Genomic DNA, 24764 nt, shown 5'->3' with positions numbered 1-24764 from the left:
GTTGGTTACCCAGGGATATTCTGCTAGTGGGTTGGCTATATCTGTATTTCTTGTGCTTTTATATCATCGTACAGAAAGATAATTTTCAGGATCTTAAGCCATTTTAAGGCCTCAGAGATTGCAAAATCTAATGAGCTTCCGGGGGCTCTGCCCCCTGAACCCCTGCCAGGGCTCTGTCCTGGACCCACTGTAGGGTTTACAACGCCCCCCCCAGATCCCCGGTTATTGCATGCGTGCCTCTGACACGCACTTTGGACAGCCTACCTCTAGAGGTAATCTTTTTATCTAAATCAGATATGTGTTAAAAAACAAGACAGTGTTGGGTATACAGTGAATTCTCATTCCAAACAAAACAATTACAATACTTTAAGCTACAAACAACAATAAGCTACAATAATCAGCATTAACAAATTAATTAATTATTAGTAGAATATTGTAATAATGGGCAGGAAGAGGTAGCTTAGTCACATGTAGAAGTTGAGTGGAGGGTGGGAATTACGAACTCTCGAGCCACATTTATGTTGCAAGTGAGTGTATTAGGAGATACCCTTAGATATACCCTTAGTGAAATTACCCTTATGTGGCAAAAGGATGCTAAACCCAAACGTACCTGTATGCTGATAGGCTTAGAAGACTATGCATCATACCTGACTCACTCTGAGTAATGGAGGTATGAGGAACTAAGGCCCTATTGACGTAAAGGCACTATTGCTAATAGGCATGTGACTTAAGCATGCAATATTCACTCTATACCCAACACTTCCTGATTTAGACTAACATTTAAAACTAAATGTACACAAAACCACCCTGATTGTGCAGTGATAAAATTTCCTAAAATAAGGCCTGCCACTAACCCATAGGTGAGTAACAAGATTTCTTGGTTAAAACTCCGAGACCCGTATTTAAAATTATCAGTTTTACAAGTGGTTAGTGGGAACGCAACGCAGAAAGGGAGAATGGCTCCGTGATTATGGTCGTGAAATACAGGTCCAAGTGTCTATGGTTCGATTTCCTGACACGACAAAACTGTCTCTCTGTAGTTCCAGGTGTAGGTACGTTAAAACGTGCCAAACAATTTCATCACGTTTGTGATAATTTCACCAGGTTTCGCTGGTTTTTATCGCAAATACAGTGCAATAACACTTTTACGATATAAAAACTTTGTCCCTTCTTGAATACTTCCTGTATAACGTACCCTCACTATAACGAACCTCCACTACAACGAACCGCCGCTATGGCGAGCTTTTTTGTTGGTCCGTGCAGAAACGGCGGGGGATGGGAGCGTACAGGGGCGGTTGCCCAATTGCCCTCGCAAATTTTTTCACTTTGCTTTTGTTTTGGCCTTTTTCTTAACGCTTCCCCCCTGCCTTGCAGCTCTTCCGGCGTCCCTTGACGAGCCCCTCAGTACAGTATAAACTGCAAGCGTTCATCGTTACCCCCCTCCACATAAAATTTGCTGCCGCGTGTATGGTCGCGCAAACAATGGTTAGCATATGCAATTCTTTTGCCAGCACATGTACAGCTGCGGGATCCATGTCCCCCAAATGTCCTTATATAGGCCGGTTGACATTAAGCCATACGTCAACAACAGCCGGTTTACTGACGCGTGATGTAAAAGTAAACCAGTTGTCCACAAAAACACTTGGTTTTTAGGTTGGCTAAGAGATTGACTGTACACTCGTCCAAATCAGAAATGGCGAAATCAATCGCAAAAGTTCTCATAACACTTGTGTTTTTTATCGGTATTTCGCAAGCCATGATGGTGAAATACAAGGACTGCGGTGAGTTGAATTTCTTCTTTTTTTATTATCAGCTTTTTTAACAAAGTGAAGCAAATTTTTTTTAAAAATAAAACTTATCTATTCTTTTCCAAAAGCCGGCATTTGTTGACATGCAGGCCAAATTTGAATAAAAGGAAGCACATTGCAGAAGAAGACCACCACCCACTTCCCGGAGCAACTATGGCCTATTGTCGATTCTGTATCCGTCCCATTTTGGCACTATTGCGCAATCAACCGATAAGTACAGTAGACTTGAAAAAACACTACCAAGTTCTGCTATTCTGCACATTATTGTGAGTGGTTTGTGGAGCCGGGGCACATGCTTCCTCCAATTTCTAAAACAATGCTTGCTAATTGGGTGGGACTCCATTTTTCTTGAAACCACTTTACATTACTGCACCTTTGCAGTAATACTATACTGCAAAACTATAAAACTATACTGCACCATTGGAAATATTTTGCTCTCTATGAGTAAATTATTCTAAAAATAATTTATGCTTTGAATTCTCTATTCTCTGATACAAATTCAAACTCAAACATTTTATTCACAGCAATAATTAACTACTACATTTATATCTAATACATGAACCACAAACAACAATTTTTTTACAAAAAGAAAAACTACATACAGTAGGTAGTTTGAAGTTTACTATGTTTGCTGATGCAAGTTTGTCATGTGATCCAAGGAGCTTGAATGCCATTGCATAAAATTTTTGTCAATGGTCCCTGTATTTGATATTTTGTTTTAACTTTAAGACAAATTATGCACAGGAGAAATTTCTTTAATCACAATTTTGTTTATCAGTCAGATGTTTACTATATGGTAACATATTGACTGCCCTGTACTGGACTGTGCTTTTCAACTTTAACTGGTAGCTTTTCAAAATTTTCACAACACCAACCCACCATTGCATACTTTTTTGCAGGCTCAAAAAGCATTATTTCTGAGGTTGATGTTAGCCCCTGCACTTCCCAACCGTGTGTTTTGATAAAAGGCAGCAATGAAACAATTGATGTCCATTTCACCCCAGGTTTGTATAGATATGACTTTGATTTTTATCTGTCAACCTGTCAACCTGTCAATCTTTTTAGACCTGTCAACTATCCTGATTTTGCTGGGAGGTTCCAGGTTTTGCTTGCTTTATCCCGGTCTCCTAGTTTTTTTCCGATTTTCTCCCTGTATTTCTAGTCTTTCAGCAGAGGTTTTCTTAAAACAAAAATGATTGAAATGACTTTCTCCGTGACAAAGTTTTTTGGTAGTGTTTACAAATTAATGAAAACATTAAAAACCATTAGCAAGACCCTACCCACGATAATTGTTGTCATTAACTGTTTTTCCAACATGACTTTTTTTGACAGATGTTGTTTATAAATTCAACAAATTCTAGGGATCTCCCTGTTTTTAGCCAAATCTCTTGTTTTTCTCAACAAAAATCTGAAATCTCCAGTTGCCACAAGGCATGTCACAGTCTTGATCTTTGGCAACATTGTTCCAAAACCTTTCTGTTCAGAGATGGAAAGTTTGTGAAGCCATTTAGTAGCTTTGCAGAAAACTTGCTTGTGTACAAAGAAGAAAAGGAAAGAAAGGAGTGAGATACAGAGTCAAAATTTAAAAGTCCAGTTAATTATAAAAATTCCCTTCCCCATTAAAGTTTCCACCAAAAATATGCATCCTTTTTTGGCTGGTCTGTGGAAACAATATACTGAATAAAATCGTGTGATACATAAAAGGCAGAATTTGAGTTTCACATTACTTCACAAGAAGATAACCTTTTTTCCACAGCTGTTCTGTCATTAAAGAATTAAACTGTACATCAAGTATAATGAGGATATAATGGTAGTTTTGTCTTTTTATTTATACATCAGCTATCAAACCTACATTTACTAAACTGCTGCATCTCAAATGTGGATTCAATCTGGTCAATTTGATGGCTTCATAATAGCACAAAATGTCTTTGCATGCCTTTCCAACAAAAACAGCTCCTTCATACATACCTAACTGTGAGAGCTCTTCCTCTGCCAATATGTGAATACCTTAAGGAAAAAAAATGGCAAATTTAACAGGTTTAAATATGTAAACTTTGATTTAGAAAAAAGCATACATGAGAGTGTCCCTAAATTTTCTCATTTTCTGACAAAATCTATAGATGCTTACGAGAAAAAGAAAGGTGTTGGGTGAGGTCTTTTGATTTTTAAACTAAAAGGTTTGCGACAAACCCCACTTCCCCTGCCTCCCAAAGAACAATGAACTATGCCCCCTTAAAGAACTATGCCTTGTCTTGCACAGATTTTGTATTGCGTGTCACTTTATGTTCATTGACTGTCTGATAACCAGGTCTATCTGATGCCATCATGAAAACAGGGGTGTCTAAGTCACACCCAATATACATTCATTCAAAGCCTCAGTCCCCAAAGCAAGAAAATTAAGAAACAATTGAATACTGAAAAACTGAGAGCTCAAATTTTTTTTAAATCTATCAATCTGATTGGCTTGTGAGCATAAAACTTAATACACTTCCCTTATCTAAGTACAGCATTTGCATAATAGCAACATTTTTTGAGAGAAAAGTGATGTGCATTTGAAAAGATATAAAAATTGGTGAAACTCCCAGTTTGCAGCGGTGAAACCCCTCCTCCTCAAGTTTCAGCTGAAAAAAATTGTTAAAACTTTAAATTAAAATCAAGTCAAATTTTAAGATTTAATGACTTCAAAGTAAAGAGACTTACAAGTATCACTGTTTATTAAAAACTTTCTGAAGCTTTGTAAGAAACTGGAGTATGTAGCATTGACCTTTGTTTCTTATAAAAAATGAGTGTGTGGAGGAATGCTTGTGTTTACATAGATATCCTATACAAGTCACTAATGATGTTTTGATTCTAAACATGTAGAACACATAGAATTTTGCCATAAGAAGATGTCAAGAATATTTGATAAGGTTTGAACTTGAGACAATGATATGTAAGATTCTTTGTCTACACAGAAAAAGACATCAAAAGTGTTGCAGTGAATCTCCAGGGCATCATCGGTGGTGTGCCCCTGCCATTTCCAGTCCCACACCCAGACGCATGCAGCTGGCCAGGCAGTGGTTTGAAATGCCCTTTGAAGAAAGGACAGCAGCAGCATTACACAATGCAATTGCCTGTCAGACACTCCTATCCATCGGTAATGTTTCCTCTTTTTTTTGAGCAAACAATCTATTCTCATCTTTTTATATCATATAGCACATATTTTTCCAGAGTTCTTTGGGTTCCTTTAAACTGTTTCTCAATATATTAACCCAAGGGTATGCTCAGCCGTGCCAGGGGAGGGGGCAGGTGCAGATTGCCCTAGGCCCCTTAACAAGAGGGTCCCATAACAGCGTGTGCAGAAGATTTTTCGACATTTAAAAACAGTACACTTACAAAATCACTTTCTGTTTTTGAAAATAGCAGCCAATGAAAATTTCTCAGTATGTTAATTTCAGTATGTGATAATTCATTCACATTCGTTTACTCCTCAACCAATTACAATTGAGGCATCACATCATAACATCAGCGGCAAGCTGCAAAAGTGCTTCATGCTGAGCATAGTCATTCTGAAATACTTGAAAAAGTATTCCCTTTCAAAAAGCATATATCTTTAAAAAGAAGATGGAATTCTCCCTTGTGCTTTTTTTCTTGAAAATCTTTTTTTATTCACAATATCTTCTGGTATATAATTCTTTCTTCGTTCATATTAAAATCTTCTTTTCAAGAAGAATAAAAGTTGCCTTCTTTCTCCTTTTCAACAAAGGCGGCCAAAGAAATTGAAATTGCTAGGCAACAATGTTCTGTGCCATTTACCGTTCCACATTACCCTTTTCCATCTATACTGTAAAGTGGATGTCCACCTGAGCAACAATAAAAACAATCACAGATTTAATGAAAGCATCACAGGTCCCATCTTTTTCTCTCTTGGCAAGCATGGGCTTTGGCACAAGTTTGAAGTCGAGGGGGGGGGGGTAGGGTTGCAAGGTCAAATTAAAAAGCTTTAGCAGAAAAGCAATTTTGTTTTCCAATAAAGTTGTGCTGGGGACCCTGCAAGTGGTGCTGGTTGTATTAAAAACATACAGAACAGAAGAGATCATGCAATTTTTTATATATTAATGAGTACAACACACCCTGTGGTTTGTCTGGGGTAGCAACGGCCAGAATTACTAATTTTCTGACATAATTTTATAAAAGCATAAGCAAAAGCATCTGTCGCTTACGCTTGCGCTGGAACAAATCATGTTGCAAAGTGACAGGCTGAAAGCTGCGGGATTTCATTTTTAAATAGCACTTTTAGGGCTCGAGATTAGGCTATGCGCGGAATTCACACGAAAGTCCATGTTCCAACTGCTCGGATTAATCTAAATTTGCAAAAAATGCGCTGACGGGATTTGAGCAAAAAATTATTGCGCGGGGAACGCGTTCCCCGCGCATACCCAAACTTTGCAGTCTGGGTGCCTGTTACAACAAATCCCAGGTGTCTTGCCCCTCCCTTCTCGCCATTTTATAAAGATGCTTTTCTTTATTTATTTGTTGATTGACCTTTTGATTATCTGACCTGGCTGTTGTCCTTGTGAAAACGGGGTGTCTTAGACAAATCCAAGATTTCTTGGCCCTTTCTCAGGTGCATCAACATTTAATTGCTGGAACTAGGGTAAGTTTTTCTTGCGTCTATGACTTAATTATTTCAGGTCTACGAAGTTTTACGAAATTTGTTACAAATGCTTTCAATATCCTTGGGTGTGCAGCAGACTCAAATGTTTGTTCTAGGTTTTCCATAATTTATTATAGGTCCAAAATTTTCGGTCTGAGTTCAAGATCCTGTTACGAAAATTCTGACCCCAAGAGGAGAACTCTTCTGGAAGAAAGAACTTATGCATGTCTTACTCTTTGTATTGGCAGTCATAGGGGAGGCTAATAATTCTTGCTTACCTTTACTGAGATTGAAAATCACTGTGATCAGCCTTTTGCTATCCTTCTTCGGAGCGTCTCTCTTCCCGTTTACCTAGTCAGCCAACTTGTCATGAGTGAAATTGGACCTCATAGAGCACTATAGGGCCATAGACTCACCTCACTGACGACTGGACTTTCACCCGGTCGTACGATCGATAGGTCGGCCTCCTCTTTTATCCTTTGTTCTTTTTTGTTTTTTTACGATCTTCTACAAAAGCCCCTTGCCTGTTTGAAGAGTAGCTTGAAACAAAATTAAAGTTACAGGTCTTAAACTCTTACTGCTCGCCCAACTCAGAAACAAAAATTTTTGTAAATCTGGTTATAAATTGTTTTTACTCAAACGAACATTCCCTCCCAGTAGCGAGGGGGTGTTGTCTTGTACAGAGGCAAAGAGACATCGTGAGAAATTATTGTTTCCAGGAGGGTCATTTGAACTTTTTTACACGGTGTGGAGGGGGGGGGGGGGTTGAGGGGGTGTCGGGTACATCTGACAATTATAGGTTACGAATTTATTTGTGACCCGATACTTCAGTGAACCTGATTTAGAGAGATTATGTCTATTTATTCATGTTATACACTCTTGTTTATAAGAACCAGTAAGTTTAAGTTCAGGCCGACTGTTCTCAATTTCCAAAATCTGAGGCTGAATTGTTCTTAGTTTGTTCTTAAATCAATATGGTAGAAGCACTGCGATTGCTAGCTTTTTCGCTCTAGGGAGGTTTTCAGGCCCTATTGAGACAACCTTCAAGCTGTTCGAATATTCACCGAAAAAGCCCCCACCAGAAATGGCTAAAATTCATCGTTTTTAAGATAAAATGTTGTTCAAAACTGCATTTTACAGTAGCTCAGCCTGAACTTGTTCTTAATTTGTTCTTAACTTTTGACCAATTTTGAGGCTCGTGTTCTTATAAAATTGTTCTAATAAAAAAGAGTTTAGTACAGCAACATTGGTTACTACGTAGTAACGGCGCCAGCTACTGCAGAGTAGGAGGGAAATGGGTGTGACCAGGGAGACCACGCCCATTTTGTGTGGCTCAGTGCTGTGTTTAGTACCAGGCTAATTTTCCTTAGATGATTTACCCCTATCGAGCGCTCTTTAATCAATTTCTAGCAGAAACGTGTGGACCATGTTTTGACAAAAGTAACTACCTCCCATACCCCCTTGGCATCGCCACTGTTACTATCTACACCCTTGATCAGTACTTTGTCCCGAAGTCACTTTCAAAGCTGCAGCTCCTCAGAAATAGATGGAACTTGGCCAAGTTGCTAGATTTGAGATCTCTTGCATTTTTGGGATCGTGCGATGTGTTTTCCTGTTTTTGCACCCGTGAGGGAGACTAGACCAGGTTAATTTTGAGGTTAACTTATGCTACTTAAGTTATTTTAATACCCCCCCCCCGGCCCCCGGTATCTCGGTCCTTGGTATCAGCTATATACAAGTCATTTCATCCTTCACATTTATTGAAAAAATGGATAGCAACATCGTCAAGGTTCAGAAAGAAGAGCATTCGAACCCTTTTGACGAGTTTGAGGCTTGTGTTCTCATAAAATTATTCTAATAAAGAGTGTAGTTCTTCCGTTACTGTTAGCAGTTCTTTTTTATAGTCGTGACAAATCGCGTCGCGTATTGGTTGGTGTTTCTAAGTGTGGAGTCTTTTAAGACTTGCAAATAATATGGGGCGTGGCTTTAAATTAAGAATTTAGCCACACCCTTATCCCAACTACGCCCTAAAGCCACACCCTATTGTCGGCAAATCTAAATTTTGTGCCCCTCCCCCAAAAAATTGTTTTGTGGCTCCAAGGATTAAATGCCGTGAAGCGCCATGAGATGTGAGACTTGACCCTTCTGCGAACGTGCATATCACCCACTTTCTCATTGGTCCAGACGAATGGATAGAATAATAGCCCTAAACAATAGAAATCCCAACAAGACAAGTTTGAAAAATTCGCCTTGACTTCCCCCGTGTCATCGATTATATTCTCATTGAAAATACACTCGTCCGCCGAAGGAACTACTAGCCTTTGCAGGAAAGTTGAGAAACCCTCAATTCAGAATCTACAATCTTAAAACTGTTTACGGCTTGTCATTTTTGTTTTTTGTTATCATTGCTATAAAACATTGAACTTAAACTGCTATTCTTGAGTGTCAGTTCCGGAAAATATTCGTTTCACGATTCTTTAGAAAAAGTGAGCCCGAACCTGTGTCTCCCTCTCACCACAGAATTTGTATCCAGATTGTAGATGAGAGGCTGCCTCCTTTCGGTTAAAAGTAACAACTCACTTTTCTTTTTGTAGCTGAAGCTGCTTGCAAAGTTGTCTTTGGTGGACCAGACAAAGAGTGCATTAGTTTGCGTCGAGATTGCTCTCCAAATTAAATAAGCTTCCAAAAAGAGCTTGAAATAAAACGTTTATGATTGATGATGAAATATAAAATGATTTTACAACGTAGCAGAAATATATCAGAAACTTGATTGTTGCAACTAATGATCCTGAGATTCGACGGTTTGCAAGAGTCAGCATATACACAAATGAAGTTTGAAAGATTATTGTGAATTTTGGTAGACTAGATTTTTATCAGCAACCAGTGTTCTTCGCAACAGTCAGTATTTTCTTTAGACGTTGAAGCTTTTGATTAGCAATAAATTTTACTTTTCCTATTTTCTTGCGCCCTTGCTAATTATCTTCCAACATTTTGCTTTTTTTTTCTGACGTCATACTCTCTATCTTTTTCTTGCCTTTAACATATTATTTTTAATATAATTTCTTGTCCTATACTGTTTGATTTGTCACACACTTTTCAAAGTCGCACATATATTAAATGTTGATTAACCTTAAAGAAATTATTATTTGATAAATTCGTTTGACCATCACATTCTTCGCCTTGATTGGAACCATCTGCCCTGTGGCTCGACCATAGACACAGATGTGGCTGGACATGCGTTTTTTTTCTTTGAAAATAGTGTTTTATTCGGATAATGAGTTGATCCAATGCACACAACTTTTAAGCAATACGATTTTTATGAGAACCAGATTATCTGCCGAGGCTCGTTGTTTTTATTTTTAGATAATTTGTGGTACGGGGCTACCGTAATCGTTCGAATATGCGCCCCTCTCAAATAAGCGCCCCTGTCAAATTAGTGCCCCCTGTCAAATAAGCGCCACTCTTTTAAGAAAATAATTTTACAAGCGCCCCTCTCGAATAAGCGCCCCCTTGTTCTAGGGTGGGCACTTATTCGAATTCATATTCAAAAATCTTGCGTTTCGTATGCATTATCGTGTTCGACCGATGGGAGCCAGGATAATGAGATCACCTGCTTCAAAGAAGGTCAGCCTTGTAGCGCCTGTCCTAAGGAATTAATCGTCGATGAAGACCATGAAAGTGCCGAAGATATTGATATTTTGTAGAGTACTAACAATTAATTTTTTATGGGGTATTTACGTGTTTGACTTTTGTTCTCCTGAAAAAGAGAGCTGAACTTTGAATCTCTAATCCTTATTTTTAAAGAAATATTTTATAAGCGCCCTTTTCGAATAAGCGCCCATCTCGAATAATCGCCACCCCCCCTTAACAGCAGAAGAATTAAATAAGCGCCCGGGCGCTTTTTCGAACGATTACGGTATTCCAGCATTGATTTTTTGAAAATTACATACTACTACGTACATAATTGTTTATGTGATATGGTATTTCGTGCATATGGTTTGGTTTAATCGGGGAAAGCTCGGGTATCCACTGTGTTACCGTTTTGTTCTTGTTGGAAGATGTCTCAGTCTTTACTTAGGAACTTTAGAAATACGAACTAAGGGCATTACGAGATGAGGCCTATCTGCAATCGTTTGCGTAAGGAGCAGGGGCGTCGTGGCCGGGGGGGGGGGGGCAGAAGGCCGTGGCCCCCTTTGCTTTAAAAATTTGACGGATTTTTGGAAAAATCATTGTTTTGTCGGAAAATCAAGCTTGAGCTGTTAGTAATTCTCAAACTTTTAGTAACATGAATTACTTGGACTAAAGTACTTACCGTAATTTCGCGAGGCAATTCATTTTTGTAAAGAAAATACTAGATTTCCAAAAATCAAAATGATTTCTCAGGATTTACCGATTCCTACCATAGAGTGATTTGCTGCTCGGATTTTGTCAATTAAAATCCGAATCCTCAAGGGCCAAATTTGTTTTTAGAAATTGGTAAATATTAGTCACTAATTATATCTTCATTTGCTATTGAAGACCGGAATAGTGCCAATTTTATGCCTATCGTCAGATTTTTAAAAATTTTGTCCCAAATTTGAAAATTTATGCAGTTATGTTGCGTAAGGTAAAACAAGGAAAAGGTCGATCTAGACTATCGCTTTCCACAAGTGGATATTTTATTTACAAATAAGATTTTGTCTTTAAAATTTGCTTCAAAGAATGCACTTTCCGGCGAATTCGAAGCATTCGATAATAAAATATTTTCCCCTTCGGCGGCAACCATGGTGCCGCCTCAGGTAGTAACTTAATTCTACCCTCGTCCTGATTTACGGATGCCAGTGACGTTCACTGTAAAAGTACGAAAGAAACAGAGACAAGATAAAAAGTGCACTTTTAAATATCTTTGCAGCTAAGGCAAAAGTTGTAAGTTTTTTTACCCCCCCCCCCCCCTTGCACTTCCATGAAATGCTTTTATTTTATTTAAATAAATCAAAGAAATTTTGTCGGAAAATTTTGTTCCTGCCCCCCTCTAGAATTCATTCGCCACGACGCCTCTGATAATGAGCATGCGCAGTACGGATGTCTGAGCGGCGAAATGCTCAAATTTTATATGAGAAGGGATTTAGATCATTGCTATCAATCGTACCACATGCTATCTTAGTATCCAAAATAATGACAAAATGAGAAAAAATTAGAGACAAATATCAGTTTTAAGGTCGGAAAAAGAATGATCGATTCCTGGTCAGAATGTGATCTCCATTAAAGTTCAAGTTCGTTTCCTGTATATTTTCTGATCTTATGAAGAGATTTGATACCATGAAAGCTTAATCGAAAATTGCAGTTTTAATGGATTTTCTAAAATTGCCTTGAGCTGGCTCCAATCGGAACCTTTGCTTTCTCTAAGATTCTTAAATTTCACTTGTTTTCCAATGATGCAAGCATTTTCTATGCCCATAGAAATGTATTTCTCTTGGAATAAGTAGTGAAATCTAAATTACAGAAAGTTTCTGACTGGCTCATAGCAAAAAAGCTTACTAAATATACAAGTAAATTAGATTTTTTTGATTATTTAACGAAAGCAAGGAAACTTCGATCAAAATATCAAAAGTTCTACGGATAAAGCTTTCAGCAGAAGAAACATGAAAGTATTTATAGATTAAAATCATCCTTGGTCATATGATACCCAATAAATCCAAAATCTTCAAGACCCAGAATATTTTAGCAATTGGGCAGCACTACCTGAGAAAGCAGGTCCTCAAAAACATACACAATGTATTTGTAATGGCATACCGTAAACTTTGAGATGTCCCAGGGAAACTTATTTATTTTTTCAGTCCTAGAGGGGGGTTTGAAAGAGAGGGGGCTTATTAAAATGTTATGTTATAAACAGGTGCGTGCCGATGTGTGTCACACCCCCCCCCCCCACTTTTTGTAGAAGCCATCGGTAAGTTTTTGCCTGTTGGTAAAAGTTTACACAACTATAACAGTGTGTCGGTATTTAGATTACGTCTGCCTTTTCGATTACGTATTTAGATTACGTTTAGATTACGTATTTAGATTACGTCTGCCTATTAGAATTAGATTACGACTGCCTTTTCGCATAGAAAGTGCTGTTGACCGTTTTGTTTTTACATATAAATTGTTGCAAACCAAACAGCTGGTTTTAAATTTTAATTGCACAAAAAGATTTAAAAAGATCTATTTGTTTGTAACCCTGTCGGTAAATTTCTCATGTTACACCCCCCATTCAAAAGCCCCTCGGCACGCCACTGGTTATAAAAAAATTTACAAAAATGTTCTTATGAATTTTTTAGTTATAAAACGTCATACAAGTGTTAGCAGCTGCGAAAGTTTATTGAAATTTATCAATTATAATGTCCTCATCAGATTCACCAGGATCAATTGATAGCCGTGAGACGTCTTCTAAAAAAATTCAATTTCTTCGAAAGAATCGACATCAGTATCCTCTTGACTTCTAATGCACATGATCTTATCATCATCTTATCCATTAAGAGACCAACTCGATGCGCATGTTTTCTTTGTTTAACATCAGGGGCCAAAGAAGGGGGACTTAATAGAGAGTGGGGCTTATTTTAGATTTTGTCCTTGGTAAGGGAGGTCTAATAGAGAGGGGGACTTAAAGAGCTTTAATGATACATTAATTAAGGATCAACGACCTGGGGAGCTGCTTGTGTTTATTTTACCATGGCTCTAAGGCATAAAATTTAACAATCATTAAGGCTTTGGCCGTCAAGAAAAGCTCGGTACATAATTTAAACACACAAAAGGCTTCTTTTCGTACTTTTCCTCAACCAACAGCTAAAACTAAATACAAAACGAAACAAGCACCGGGGGCATTCTTTGTTAAAAAAATCCAAAAATGGCTAATAGATTCTTATATTATATTTTTCCTCACAACTCACAATATATATTACATTTCTGTTGTATTTCTTCTGCTTAGGCCCATCGCTTGTCTTGTTATCGCTTCAATATTGAATTTGAACTGAAAAAATGTGCATTTTTTAAATGTTTCCAAACCAGAATTAAACGTTCTGTCTGTTTTCCTAATTTTCTGATTTTTTTTAACTTTTTAAGCTTGCTTTTTTTATTGACTGTAATCTATAGGAGTCTTATTTCGACAACGCCTGTTAACTTTTTTTGGAGCTGCAATTTCTCAATTGACCATACCCTCTTGTTTTTATGAAACACCAAAACTGAGCAATTATATAACGTTCCTGACATTCAAAGGGGGTTTGACATGAACGTAAGATAATAGGAGCTTCTTTGGCTATTTAAAGTTTGGGGTAATAGATTTTGTAAATCGAGGTCTAAATTTGATTTTCCCTGACTGGGTCTTATGTTTTCTATTGAAAACCTAATGGATGTTGCCAAGTAATTGAGAACACTTTAGAAAAATGGTAAAAGTAACGCAATGTTTTTATTACACGCTATAAGTACAAAGCTATAATGCTAGCTAAAAATTTGCTTTGTTTTGTGCCATCTAGAGGTACTTTGTCGGCGAATTTTAATTTTTTTCAGTAAATAAAGGATGGTTCATCAACTTAGTTTTGTGAAAATGAGAGCAAGGTACTTTCCTCCAGCAAAATAACTAGCGACAGCGCTGATGAGCAGCAATATTTTTTGCATTAAAACGATTTTACTTCGTCCCGATATATACATCTACCAGGCTGTCATTTTATGGAAATATCTGTGTATATTTTTGAATGACTTGAATTTGATTGTCCTTGTAAGGTTTGTGTCTATGATAATTTTCAGATACTCTGTGTCATCGTCTACAACTTGTTGTCTTGTTGTTTCTTTCCAATGCAAAACAGCTCTATAATTCTAGAGTATGTTTTTATTAAGGAGCGGTTATTGTTTTCAAAAGCACGCTTCTTATAGGGCTGCTAATAATTCTTTCAGGAGTAATGGAATGACTCAAATCTGGCGTGCTAGTTTTTTTAGCAAATGTATTTGTCAAGTAGATTGTCATATGTAAAACTTGCCCGTGTAGATGACTTGACAAGTAAACTTGACACATTTGACTCGATTCCAGACTCGTCTTTTCGCGAAATTGCTTGTTTTTTTATCTCATTGCTGCCACGAAGTTGAACTGGACCAGTCAAGGAACATCAATGCTATTAGAAGCTCTGCAAAGCCGTGAAAGCCTTTGGGACAGACACAAAGGCAGACAGTTAAAAAAGTAAGAACATCAAAAAGAATGAGGAACTCATAAATATGTTAAAGGAGGAAATTCCAGGACTCACATAAAAACTCTGCTGGCCAAAAGGATTGTCAGAGCAAATAGCTATTGTCAAGGAGACTAGTTGTCTGTATACCCATGCAATTAAAACTTGTCAAGAAAAAGTTGTCAAAGAAAACTTGTTGCTTATCTACACCGGCAAAAAAACTTGCGAAGGAAAATTGCCAAAGAAAAATTGATCTTGTAAATGTGGCTTCAGTAGGCAAACTGTTTACTTTGATCGGCAATTTCCATTGTCAGTTTAATTAATCCCTTTTTAGTTTAATAAGCAACCTCGTTCATAACTTATTGTTATTTTATGTAATGCAGATTTGGATTATTGCACATATTTGCACAAATCGGTTGAAACACCTCTCGGCTGTGGCAAATTAGATTAGTGAAAGTATGTTCACTTGCAAAAAATCTAGTCACTTTTCTCCTACCTTATCCCTGATATAATACCAGCAATAACAATTATGATAAAGGATGTGATTCTAGGTCAAGTACTTTTGTATACATTACCATTCAAGCCCTTATTGGTTTTCAGCCACAACAATCTGATGTTTAGTGACTACGAAAAACTTCGATGCAGTTAGCCATTCTTCTTTGTTTTAGATGTTAAAAGAGTATGGTGTTTCTGCAATTTTGTTGAAACTATTTTCGTCCTATTTCAGTCAGAGGTTATAGGCAGGAGAAGTACTGTCTCTTTGAAAAAAAGCAACTTACTAACGGTGTCCTACAAACATCCGCTTCGAGCTCCTTGCTTTTCATTCTTCTGGTTAAGGACCTGCCACTCCCATTAAAAATACGAAATTGCTCGCTGATGAAACAGGAAAGTTTTACTAGCATCCAGAATTTGAAGAATTTGAATTTGCTTCTTGTAAACATTGGCCCTTTCATTACCGATTGAATGTAAATATTTTTATAAGTTCATAGAAAATAGAGGGAAGCAGCTGTTAAAACGACTCTGAAAAAGATTCGATGCTAAGAATTGAAGAAGTTGAACAGAGTCACATAAATCTTGCCTTCGCATGAACGAAATAATGATATAGCCTTCACAACACTTCATTGCAGCAAACAGCAGCACAAATAATAGTTGTAAAACCCCCGGGGCACGATTTCCAACATCATTTACCGTTGGTAAACGCTATGAGCGTATAACTGTTTGATTTAGAATCATCTCTTTGATTATACAACTGTTTGTGGAGCTGAATTAACAAATGTTTGGTGAGAATTCTTCAGATCTCCTTTTGACTAATATGCCAAATTGATTTTAGCAATTAAGCTCTACGGCTCATTATATTTAGGTATTACTAAACGGGAAATAACGGGGGATAATGAGGAATAACAAGGAATAACTAGGAATGGCGAGGAATAATGAGGACTTTTATCACCACCTTTGGGTAACAACTGATTTGTGTAAGCGAATCACTGGAAGCAATTTAAAGAGAGCCAAGAAACTTCAAAATGCTGAGCCATGGATTTTGAGAATTATGGGTTAATGTTTGGGAATTAATTCGATTTATTGGAACACAGTGCTTTAAAATGATTATTGTAGTGTTAAATAAAAGACTCTCGCTTCTTTATTTCTGTAACCAAGCCTGTTTATTCACCAATATTGTAATGCTTACTAGTTTTATATTCAATTTTCGCATCGAATGCTTCTTTCTACTTTAACGCGATTTAGGAAAGAAGCTTGGAAGAAAAATTGAAAATTGAAATGCATTATGCTAGACTTCGTCTCAGAAACATCTGTATGTAGCAAAAAAGATCGGAAAGTTCAAATGATATCTGTTGAAAAGGAAACATTACAGATTGCAGCATAGCGGTGAAATCTTTGATTGGCTGAGAGCTTTGTTCGCTACCATGTTCTAAGCCAATCAGCACACAGGATTCTCACAACAAAATCGCTTCGGAGCTAGAATTAGGCCCATTTTCGCCATTTCAGCGTGTTTTTACCACACTTTCTACAAAAAACATTGCACGCCTCTACAAAGCAAATTTCCACTTTATTTTTTGTCCAGTTCATCATCATGCGTTGCTATTTAACCTATATTGGCGCCACTGTTTGATCGCAAAGAATAATATAAAAAAACACCTTGCAAATGATCGCTAAATTTGGTGTCGAGATTCAGGTAAATTACGTTTTTACCTCTCCCCACCCAAAGTGCTTTAGACATTTCACATTTAGATAAAATCAATTATATACTTACCTTAAATCTAGAAATGGTTCATAATCCCGTCAAAGATGCACTCACTGTTCAGCCTTAGATTCGGCGGTGATCGCCAATGTAATTACCGCAACGGCACGAAGGCATTCATATTCACCCTCGAACTCAATAAATGTATCTTTGTCCTCTGGAATCAAAATTGATTTCATAAAAGTGAAAAATTTTCCAGCAACAACCCAAAGTAATTTCAATCATGATTGTCCAAAGACAATTTACCATTTTTACTAATTTTATGTGATGAAAATGGCGAATACACTCACCCGGTAAGACTGGGATCTAATAAAATTTGAAAACGGCGGGAAAATTGACGAAAACGCACCCTTGAAATTTTCCCGAATCCTATGTGCTGATTGGCTTAGAACATTGTAGCGAACAGAGCTCTCAGCCAATCAAAGATTTGACCGCTATGCTACAGATTGCATAACCACTTTGGTTATCACCTGGTGTTGTTATGATTCCCCTGTAATTCGGAAACCGTCTTTTTAAGGCGTTTCAATTCAACAACCCTTTTATCTCGATGGTTAAACACAAGAAAAACAACCTTTTTTAATTATAGATGCAAGACTTCTATGTAATGCAAAAGGTGGTTGTATTGAAGCAAACGTCGTGGTGGCAGACCTATCTTGCTTCTATAATCTCTTGATGTATACGAACTATACCTCCGCCAAAGTCCCACATAACTGGATGATTCTTCATCATTCACAATCAATTAAAAATTACACTACTATCATGACAATACATTAGTACCCGCATATAAAAATTCACAGGCTAAATAGTGGGATTAGACCCTTATCCAATAAGAACCAATACAGCCTGAAAATTGGAAAAGGCTCTTACTTGGAGGAGAAAAATAAAAATGAAAGCATTTTATAAAATTTTTGTGTAGAAACAAAATGTTTCTTGAAAAAAGATTGAACAAGATATGAGGAAATTAAACAAAAAAGCTTCAGTGAAGATTTTTAAACACGATGGAAAAGTTTGAATACATTAATTCATATCTTGTGTATATTAGATTTTTCTCTAAAATTTCATCTCACATATTCTTAATGAAGTGTTTTTGCTGAAAATTGAAGAAAACTACAACTCTGATTTAAAAAAGCAATGAAGGATAAATAATAAATGGCAGATAAATAAGAAGGGTCACTGGTCTTCTTTTCCATGTTATCTGTTTAAAAGGTTTTCCTTTGTCGATATCGCTAGCAGCATGAAAACGAGGCCTGTCTGAACGTATGAACATTGGTTTTCTAACTCGTGCAATTTCATTGCGGATGCAAATACCCTTTTTCCACAGAAATATTTAGGGCAATTGGATAGAAAGTACCCGGATTCGAGCGTCTACGAGACATCAGAATCATAGTGTTACTAGAAATTTCCACTCCGAGAAACAGGAACTAAAATGTTGCACAATCGATAGCGAACTTGCCAAATACTGTCAAAAACATTTGCATATGAGCGGACAAGATCTGATATAGAGATGCTTGCACATACTTTCAGAAGCGAAACATCGAAATAAGAAGTACTTTTCTGGGTTCAAGTGTTAGCTTAGCATTTAGCCAATTTACAGGACAGTTAGATTTGTCTTTCCTTTAGAGTCTGCTCCGTACTTTTATCTAACAAGAATATAGCCCATGCCAAGCGTGTTTTTATCCCCATTATCTGGACTCAATGAGGCTTTGTTGCAACAAGAGCTCCAAATTCCTCCCAGCCCGACAAAGGAGTCAGGAGAAGCGCATTCATTTTCCTGGTTTGCAATTATACCAATTCTCGTCATTAGCGTGTTTCCTGAACTCTTGACATTCAGTCCCTCGTGGTTACAGTTAAGCTGCAAGGACGAAGAAGCTATCAGTGATTTCCAGGTAGATCTTCCAATTGTTGTCTGTACATAGGTCCCCGGTTTGAAAATTGCAAGCAACGAGGCAGCATTGATTGGTAATTTAATCCAATTGACGGCCGATGCCACATTCATACCGATGCACATTTCATCAAAAGACACATTGTTGAAAGCAGGAAACTTTGCCTCATTTTCGTAAAATGATTTGATGCCATTTTCTACGTCAAAAATTTCGTTGTTTGTCCAGTATGCAGAAGAGGCTTTGAATGTAGTCTATGGATAAATGCAAAAAGGGATGCAAAAAAGGAACGCTAAACATAAGCAAAAATTTGTGCAATTGCTACATAACAAAATGCTTAAAAAATAGATTTAAAAATAGAAATGCTTTAATAATTTTGTTCGCTTTTATAAGAAAACAATTATCAAAGTAAATGAATTTTATAAGGTCGGTATAGAAAGGTCGGCATAGAGAATTGCTTTCTCGATTGGTTAGTTAGCAAATGACAAAGAAGCTCTTCCGAGTTAGCAGATGTCTTGATCGTGTCTACTTGATTCCTTCGACATGTCCCATTTCAAAAAGACTTTCCTTCAAAACAATTTTAAGTTTATCAAAATTAGATCAATTCAAAATAACCATGGAATTGACAGCAACAGACCTTTGAGCCATCAACTTTCATTGCAAGTGTCCAGCCGCCACCTCCGCAGCTACCAACATTACTCATGTTGCAAAAATGAAGACCAGATTTCAGCCTGTATACGCCAGACGTCACTGCTCCATTCGAAAATATTTCCTTGCAACTGTCATATACTAAGAAAAGAACACATTCTAATGTGTTAGTGATACAAAACGCTAAGCCAAAGCACTTTGATGCATTTTTAGAAATCAAAGCGAAAGAGAATACTAAATAGGACTTTTTGACATCATAGCATCGTTCTTGCTAAATGCTTTCGTATTAAAGTTGTCAAAAACTATTTATCAATCTAGATTTTTTTCAAATTACGGGACAAAAATTTAAATGACTCTTTATTTAAGGTTTTTTGAAAAATATGAAGAAAACACTAAGAAGCTTCGTGCGAAAGGATTTAATGAATCAACAAAGAATTAACGATTTAACATCAACAAGAAAAATCTAAAATTTAAGACGCTGTTGCAATACAAGACAAAATTTCTGATTACCTTTTGGCTCTGAAGACGTTTGCTGCTGGAACATAAAGAAATATTTAAGCTTTCATTCAATATCATAAGTTTAGAAAACAAATTATTCCAATCTTCACGTTATGACTTCAAGAAATAGCGTTGAAATGTAGAAATGTTCTGTAGAAACGTTGATAATGTAGAAACGTAGAAACTTGGATATAGAAACGTTCAAGGTACTTATTGAAGAAACGGCAGTTCAGTATGGAGAACTTTGTGATGGCAAATGGCTTGATTTTCACAACAAGAAAAAAAAGCATGCGTGGTTATAAAAACTAACAAATTGCTAACCTGAATGACTATTCCCGTCCAGTGACTTGAAATAGCAGTTGTTGAGCAACTACTGCTTGAAAATACTTCACAGTTCTCCTTTGCATCATTAGCAGCATTATAGTTAATTGTGGTACACTTGTCGTATCTCAGGCACTTATGAACGCACTGCATTTCACTAGCTGCTTTGTAAATCTTTTTATCGACATCGGGGCATGAAAACTTTTTATTCTTGATGTAGGTTGTTACGGACGCTTTGTTGCAAGTTGCAGCAACAATCAAGAATGCAAATACTGCCAGACTCGGAATTCTTGTCATCATTTTGGCAGAACATGAACTACAGATGTAAAATAACGACCGAATCAGATAACTAACATAGAATATTTACATCCACGCTCATTCACTCAACACCTTGCGATCTTCTTCCACCAATCACATCATGTGCGCCGTTCATTCACCCGTCGCCTTGCAATATTTCTCCGCCAATTTGTTGAGGTATTTCCAAGATACAAAAAAAATCTGAGAAGCCAAATTGATTTTCTTTATAAAATTAGACAAGAGAATCATAGGAGTTTTCTTTCCCGCATGTACGTTTCAATTTATCTCTACTCAGTTTAAACTGTTTCTGCTTCTTTAGCAAGAAGAATATTTACATTCAAACAAGAAAGACGATTTCATTTTACTGTATGGCTTTGCTAATACACAGTTATACTAAAGAGTTATCTTACCAAACATTTTCATCTTAATCTCATCAAAGCAGGTACTGAAGTAAAAGACTGAAGCCTTCCCAAAATTCCTTCAAAAGTCTTTCGGGTGGCTGTTGTTTTCTTTCAATCAAAGAATCGCAAACATATTATCTTATCATTGTTTTGTTGTTTGTGCCTGGTCATGGCTAGATTATTAATTTCTGAGTAAGAAGTAAATTAAATGACGAAAATGAGATGGCTCACACATGCTGCGAAGTAGCATTTAGACGGGGGATAATGCACAATTCTTTACAGCTGCATCAACGCAGCCTCGTGATCTTAAGGGAGGAAAAATACTCTTCATTTAGAGATTATACTCCTGTTTTGCAAGTCCTTTAAATGCAAATTTTATGTTCTTGAGTCACAAGTCAAAATGCTGTTGCGGCAGTAAACCTAACTTACGAGTAAAGAATTTTTTGACCTCCTTAGGTTGAAAAGTTCTAACTGAAAGTATAGTATGGAGCTACAAGGAAATAAGTAAAATTATAAAGGCAATCTTTTTGGGGGGAATTTAAGAGCCGTAATCATAGATATGTTTATTTATCAATGTTTGACTGGCCTTTCTTCGTAACTCCAAACGTTGGGTTTTTTGAGAAAATGAATGGGTGCATTCTTTTCTCGAAACGCCGATGAATATTATCAGAATTCAAATTTTGAGCTTGAGACGAGGGTATCATTTTTAAATTTTGGAGGATATTTTGCCCGCATAGTACCATCAAAAAGTGCCACCCCTTCTTCGTTCAAGAAAAGGCATGACTTCAAGTGATGTTGTCAAAAAAGATCAAATAGAGCTTCATTCAGAGTCATCGCAGCTCGAATCAAAACTCTGTTTACATTGAAATCGAAAAGTTCCAGACGAAAAAGTTTCAACAAAACAATCTCAGATGAAAAACGTTCCAAACATGATATCAGATATATGCTTATACCAACTGTAATTTTACGTTAATCAATCATTTAAAACTTAAACTAACTGCATAGGTGCACTAGTTAGGCTCAATGAACGGAGAAATGAACGGAGAAATGAACGGAGAAATGAACGGAGAAATGAACGGAGAAATCTGAGAACAACGAGAAAAACTAGCCCTGAAATCGTAGCACAAAATGCTGACATCGTCATAAATTTTTATCCGAATGTTAGATTGTTCAATTTTTATGGTTCTATGTCATACATTGGTCTTCAAGCTGAAAATGGTAAATCTGCTGAAGAAAGCAGCAATGTCATCTGCACTTACCTGCATCTAGAGCAGCATTGAAATAATGTTTTTTATGTATTATGAACTTGTCTAGCATTGTAGCCCTTCACATTGAAAATTATCACCTCTTGTGTGACCTATAAAAGCTTTATCGCTGACATTTTACTAAAATGTTGTCTTCAGTATTGAAATTAGCACTTAAATGAAAGAGCCAGCTAATTATCCCTTTCAGTCAATATCAATTATAGATTTTTCTTCAGTGTTCGCTTTTATCACTTCAATGCTGAATTACTCAGAAGCTGTGATTTGAAATTCAAGTGACGACTGTCATTGGGTCATTCGGCTTTAGAAAGTTCTGCTTAACTTCTTTGTATTGCTAGGCTTTCGGTTACATTTTTAACACGAGATAAATCAAATTCATTAAAGCATGCTTTTTATGAATTATCCCTGTAATCATAGACGTAGAAAATATAATCGAAATTAAGAGACATCTTGATCTACATATTGTGACATTTTCGTGCACAGATTTTTGAACCTAAAATAAGGGCAAAAAATGAACAGAAATGTATTACCTATGCCTTGTGCGTCAAAATTGGGAGTGAGAAGAAAGGCATTACCGCCTGTTAATTGAAAAAACGAGACTGCTGTTTAAAACAAGCAAAACACTTTTCTAATTTACCTACTGCTTAGCCACCTGTTATACATTGCTTATTCAATTTTTCTCTGCAAAATTAATCATCTTGTCGGACAGAGAATCAAACGAATCTCCGCCTTTAAACAGAGGTTCGCTTAAACTGGCAATCAATTTCGATGACAAAAGCATGGTCGTCCATATCCTTGGTTTGGTTTCATAAACATTTCATGTCTACAGCAAATTTTACTTTGCTTTTTTTTGTTCAATGCGAGCAACTGCTTACTACGAGAGCGAGACATGTCAAGCTTTGTTTGGGGTGAAGACGCCGGAGCACATTTCTGAGTGGGAGGGGGCTCTAGACAGATTGGAAAATCTTTATGGTTGTTTTCCCCCATTATCTTTAAGATCACTACCTGAGCATCAAAGTTCGGCAAAAAAGGAGTGGGCCATAGCCACCCCCAGCCCCCTCCGACTCCGGCGTGCCTGGGAACGCGCTTCTTATTAGTCAGTTAAGAAGGAATTTCCAGGGATAGGTTTGTATTCAGCAGTTTCATTCCACAATCAAAGTTCAGTGTTTTTCAGACATCACGGAGCGTTGAGAAAAGTGAGGGATATAAAAAAATGAAGGGGCGGGGGCCGAGACGCAAAAACACTGCACACCTACAAACCTGGTTTGGAGTTTTTGTCAAGAATTGAGGAAGTTTGTTGACAAAAATTAAATGTTATATTGTTGGTATAGTTCTTATAAGTGTTTAAAATAAATCATCAATGAATTCATAGAACCGTTAAAAATCATGTCAACTGTATGCAGCTGGTGAGGTTATTTTTCAAAACTATATCAAAGAAGAAAAATCAGGTTTGATCAGTTAATGTGATGAGTGAGAGAAAAGTCTATAAGGAAATATTCATGTATGTCAGGAAAAATGATTTTTGAAAAACTTTCATTTGAAGTGCAGCAAAAATTCAACAACAGATTCTTTTGGACAATGGTCTTAAGAAAAAAGAATGGTACATTACTCAAGCAAGACCTTCTACCAGCATGAAATAGAAGCAATTCACTTGCAATAAAAATAGATTGAAAAAGGCACAATACATTTCAATTTATGAATCGCTTCCTTAAAACTGTGGCCTCCCTTGTATTAAAACCTGGTTAGAGCCCTTGCGCTCAAAGAGACAAATGATATGGAACGATCCCTAATTACATCATTTGTCTGGTTATCAAAACACCGTAGAGCGATTTTCCAGTAAATACCGTATTTCCTCTAAAGAGCACCGTCCTCTAAAGAAAACCATTACATTACGTTCATTACAAAATCCAAATTTTGGATGCAGCGGTTAATAGATGTGTTAAGGCTACAGAAATGTCAAAGAATTTCAAAATCCTTGTCTCCGCGAGTCACCCCCTCTATGACATAACAACTTCATAGCTTTCGCATAGTAAGCGTGTAAACAATTTGTTACTTATTGTTTCGGGTGTTTCTAATCCACTCGGCTAAAAGCGTATAAAAAGTGGCGTGACTGGTGATTCATTGGTAAATTTTTTGAATTTTGGGCAAAAAGTAGGGGCTATAGTTATGTTACGTTACGCTAGCAAAGCTTTTGCAATGCTTATAAAGGATGCAGACTATGGCCACTCTAACTGGGTATCTCATGCCTGCGACCTTAGGGTACGCTATGGAATACAAGAATCGGATAATCGTTCAGTTATTAAAACTAAGGTTATAAGTTATTTCGAGTCAGAAGTACTGGGAAGATTGAATGAACACATAACTGAGAACAAAAAACTAAATTTATACGCCTCATTTAAAACAATTTACAAATTTGAGTCTTATCTTGATTACATACAAGATTTCACTGTTAGATGCATATTAGCAAAACTAAGAATCAGCGCTCACAATCTTCAAATTGAAACAGGGCGATTTAGTAAAAACAAAACTCCAAGAGATGAAAGGTTTTGTCCGTACTGTAAGACTTTAGATATTTTCAAAGTTGAGGA

At 36.9% G+C, this 24764-nt stretch overlaps 2 protein-coding genes across 6 annotated transcripts; one reads left to right on the top strand and one right to left on the bottom strand.

Moving 5' to 3' along the window:
* The first annotated feature begins 1648 nt into the window (after positions 1-1648).
* On the top strand, positions 1649-10481 carry LOC148959188 (NPC intracellular cholesterol transporter 2-like). Of its 2 annotated transcripts, XM_089110589.1 has the most exons (4): positions 1649-1781; positions 2708-2812; positions 4763-4944; positions 9039-10481. In XM_089110589.1, exons 1-4 carry the CDS (start codon positions 1694-1696, stop codon positions 9120-9122), a joined length of 459 nt encoding a protein of 152 aa, XP_088966715.1. In that variant the 5' UTR covers positions 1649-1693; the 3' UTR covers positions 9123-10481. The 2 variants fall into 2 exon arrangements, with proteins under 2 accessions (XP_088966715.1, XP_088966714.1); XM_089110588.1 differs by lacking the exon at positions 9039-10481 and having other exon boundaries at positions 4763-5746.
* Positions 10482-12297: 1816 nt separating this feature from the next.
* Positions 12298-22331, bottom strand: LOC148959187 (uncharacterized). 4 transcript variants are annotated; one of them, XM_089110586.1, is made up of 5 exons: positions 22174-22331; positions 20217-20532; positions 19908-19932; positions 19387-19538; positions 12298-19003 (listed from the first exon to the last, which is right to left on the bottom strand). In XM_089110586.1, exons 2-5 carry the CDS (start codon positions 20514-20516, stop codon positions 18506-18508), a joined length of 975 nt encoding a protein of 324 aa, XP_088966712.1. In that variant the 5' UTR covers positions 20517-20532; positions 22174-22331; the 3' UTR covers positions 12298-18505. The 4 variants fall into 4 exon arrangements, with proteins under 4 accessions (XP_088966712.1, XP_088966711.1, XP_088966710.1 ...); XM_089110585.1 differs by lacking the exon at positions 22174-22331 and adding an exon at positions 20924-21074; XM_089110584.1 differs by lacking the exon at positions 22174-22331 and having other exon boundaries at positions 20217-21074.
* Between the last annotated feature and the right edge of the window lie 2433 nt (positions 22332-24764).

Source organism: Rhopilema esculentum, chromosome 10 (assembly GCF_057945365.1).
Source record: "Rhopilema esculentum isolate cy_ngs chromosome 10, ASM5794536v1, whole genome shotgun sequence".
NCBI lineage: Eukaryota > Metazoa > Cnidaria > Scyphozoa > Rhizostomeae > Rhizostomatidae > Rhopilema > Rhopilema esculentum.
This window is presented reverse-complemented; position numbering and strand designations above follow the sequence as displayed.

Coding starts and splice junctions, on each gene's coding strand:
- LOC148959188 (XM_089110588.1), top strand. CDS start 1,694: ATGGCGAAATCAATCGCAAAAGTTCTCATAACACTTGTGTTTTTTATC. Junction 1,782..2,707: donor GGTGAAATACAAGGACTGCG/GTGAGTTGAATT, acceptor ACTTTTTTGCAG/GCTCAAAAAGCATTATTTCT. Junction 2,813..4,762: donor TGATGTCCATTTCACCCCAG/GTTTGTATAGAT, acceptor TTGTCTACACAG/AAAAAGACATCAAAAGTGTT.
- LOC148959187 (XM_089110586.1), bottom strand. CDS start 20,516: ATGATGACAAGAATTCCGAGTCTGGCAGTATTTGCATTCTTGATTGTT. Junction 19,933..20,216: donor GGACGGGAATAGTCATTCAG/GTTAGCAATTTG, acceptor TTTATGTTCCAG/CAGCAAACGTCTTCAGAGCC. Junction 19,539..19,907: donor AACGTCTTCAGAGCCAAAAG/GTAATCAGAAAT, acceptor TTCTTTTCTTAG/TATATGACAGTTGCAAGGAA.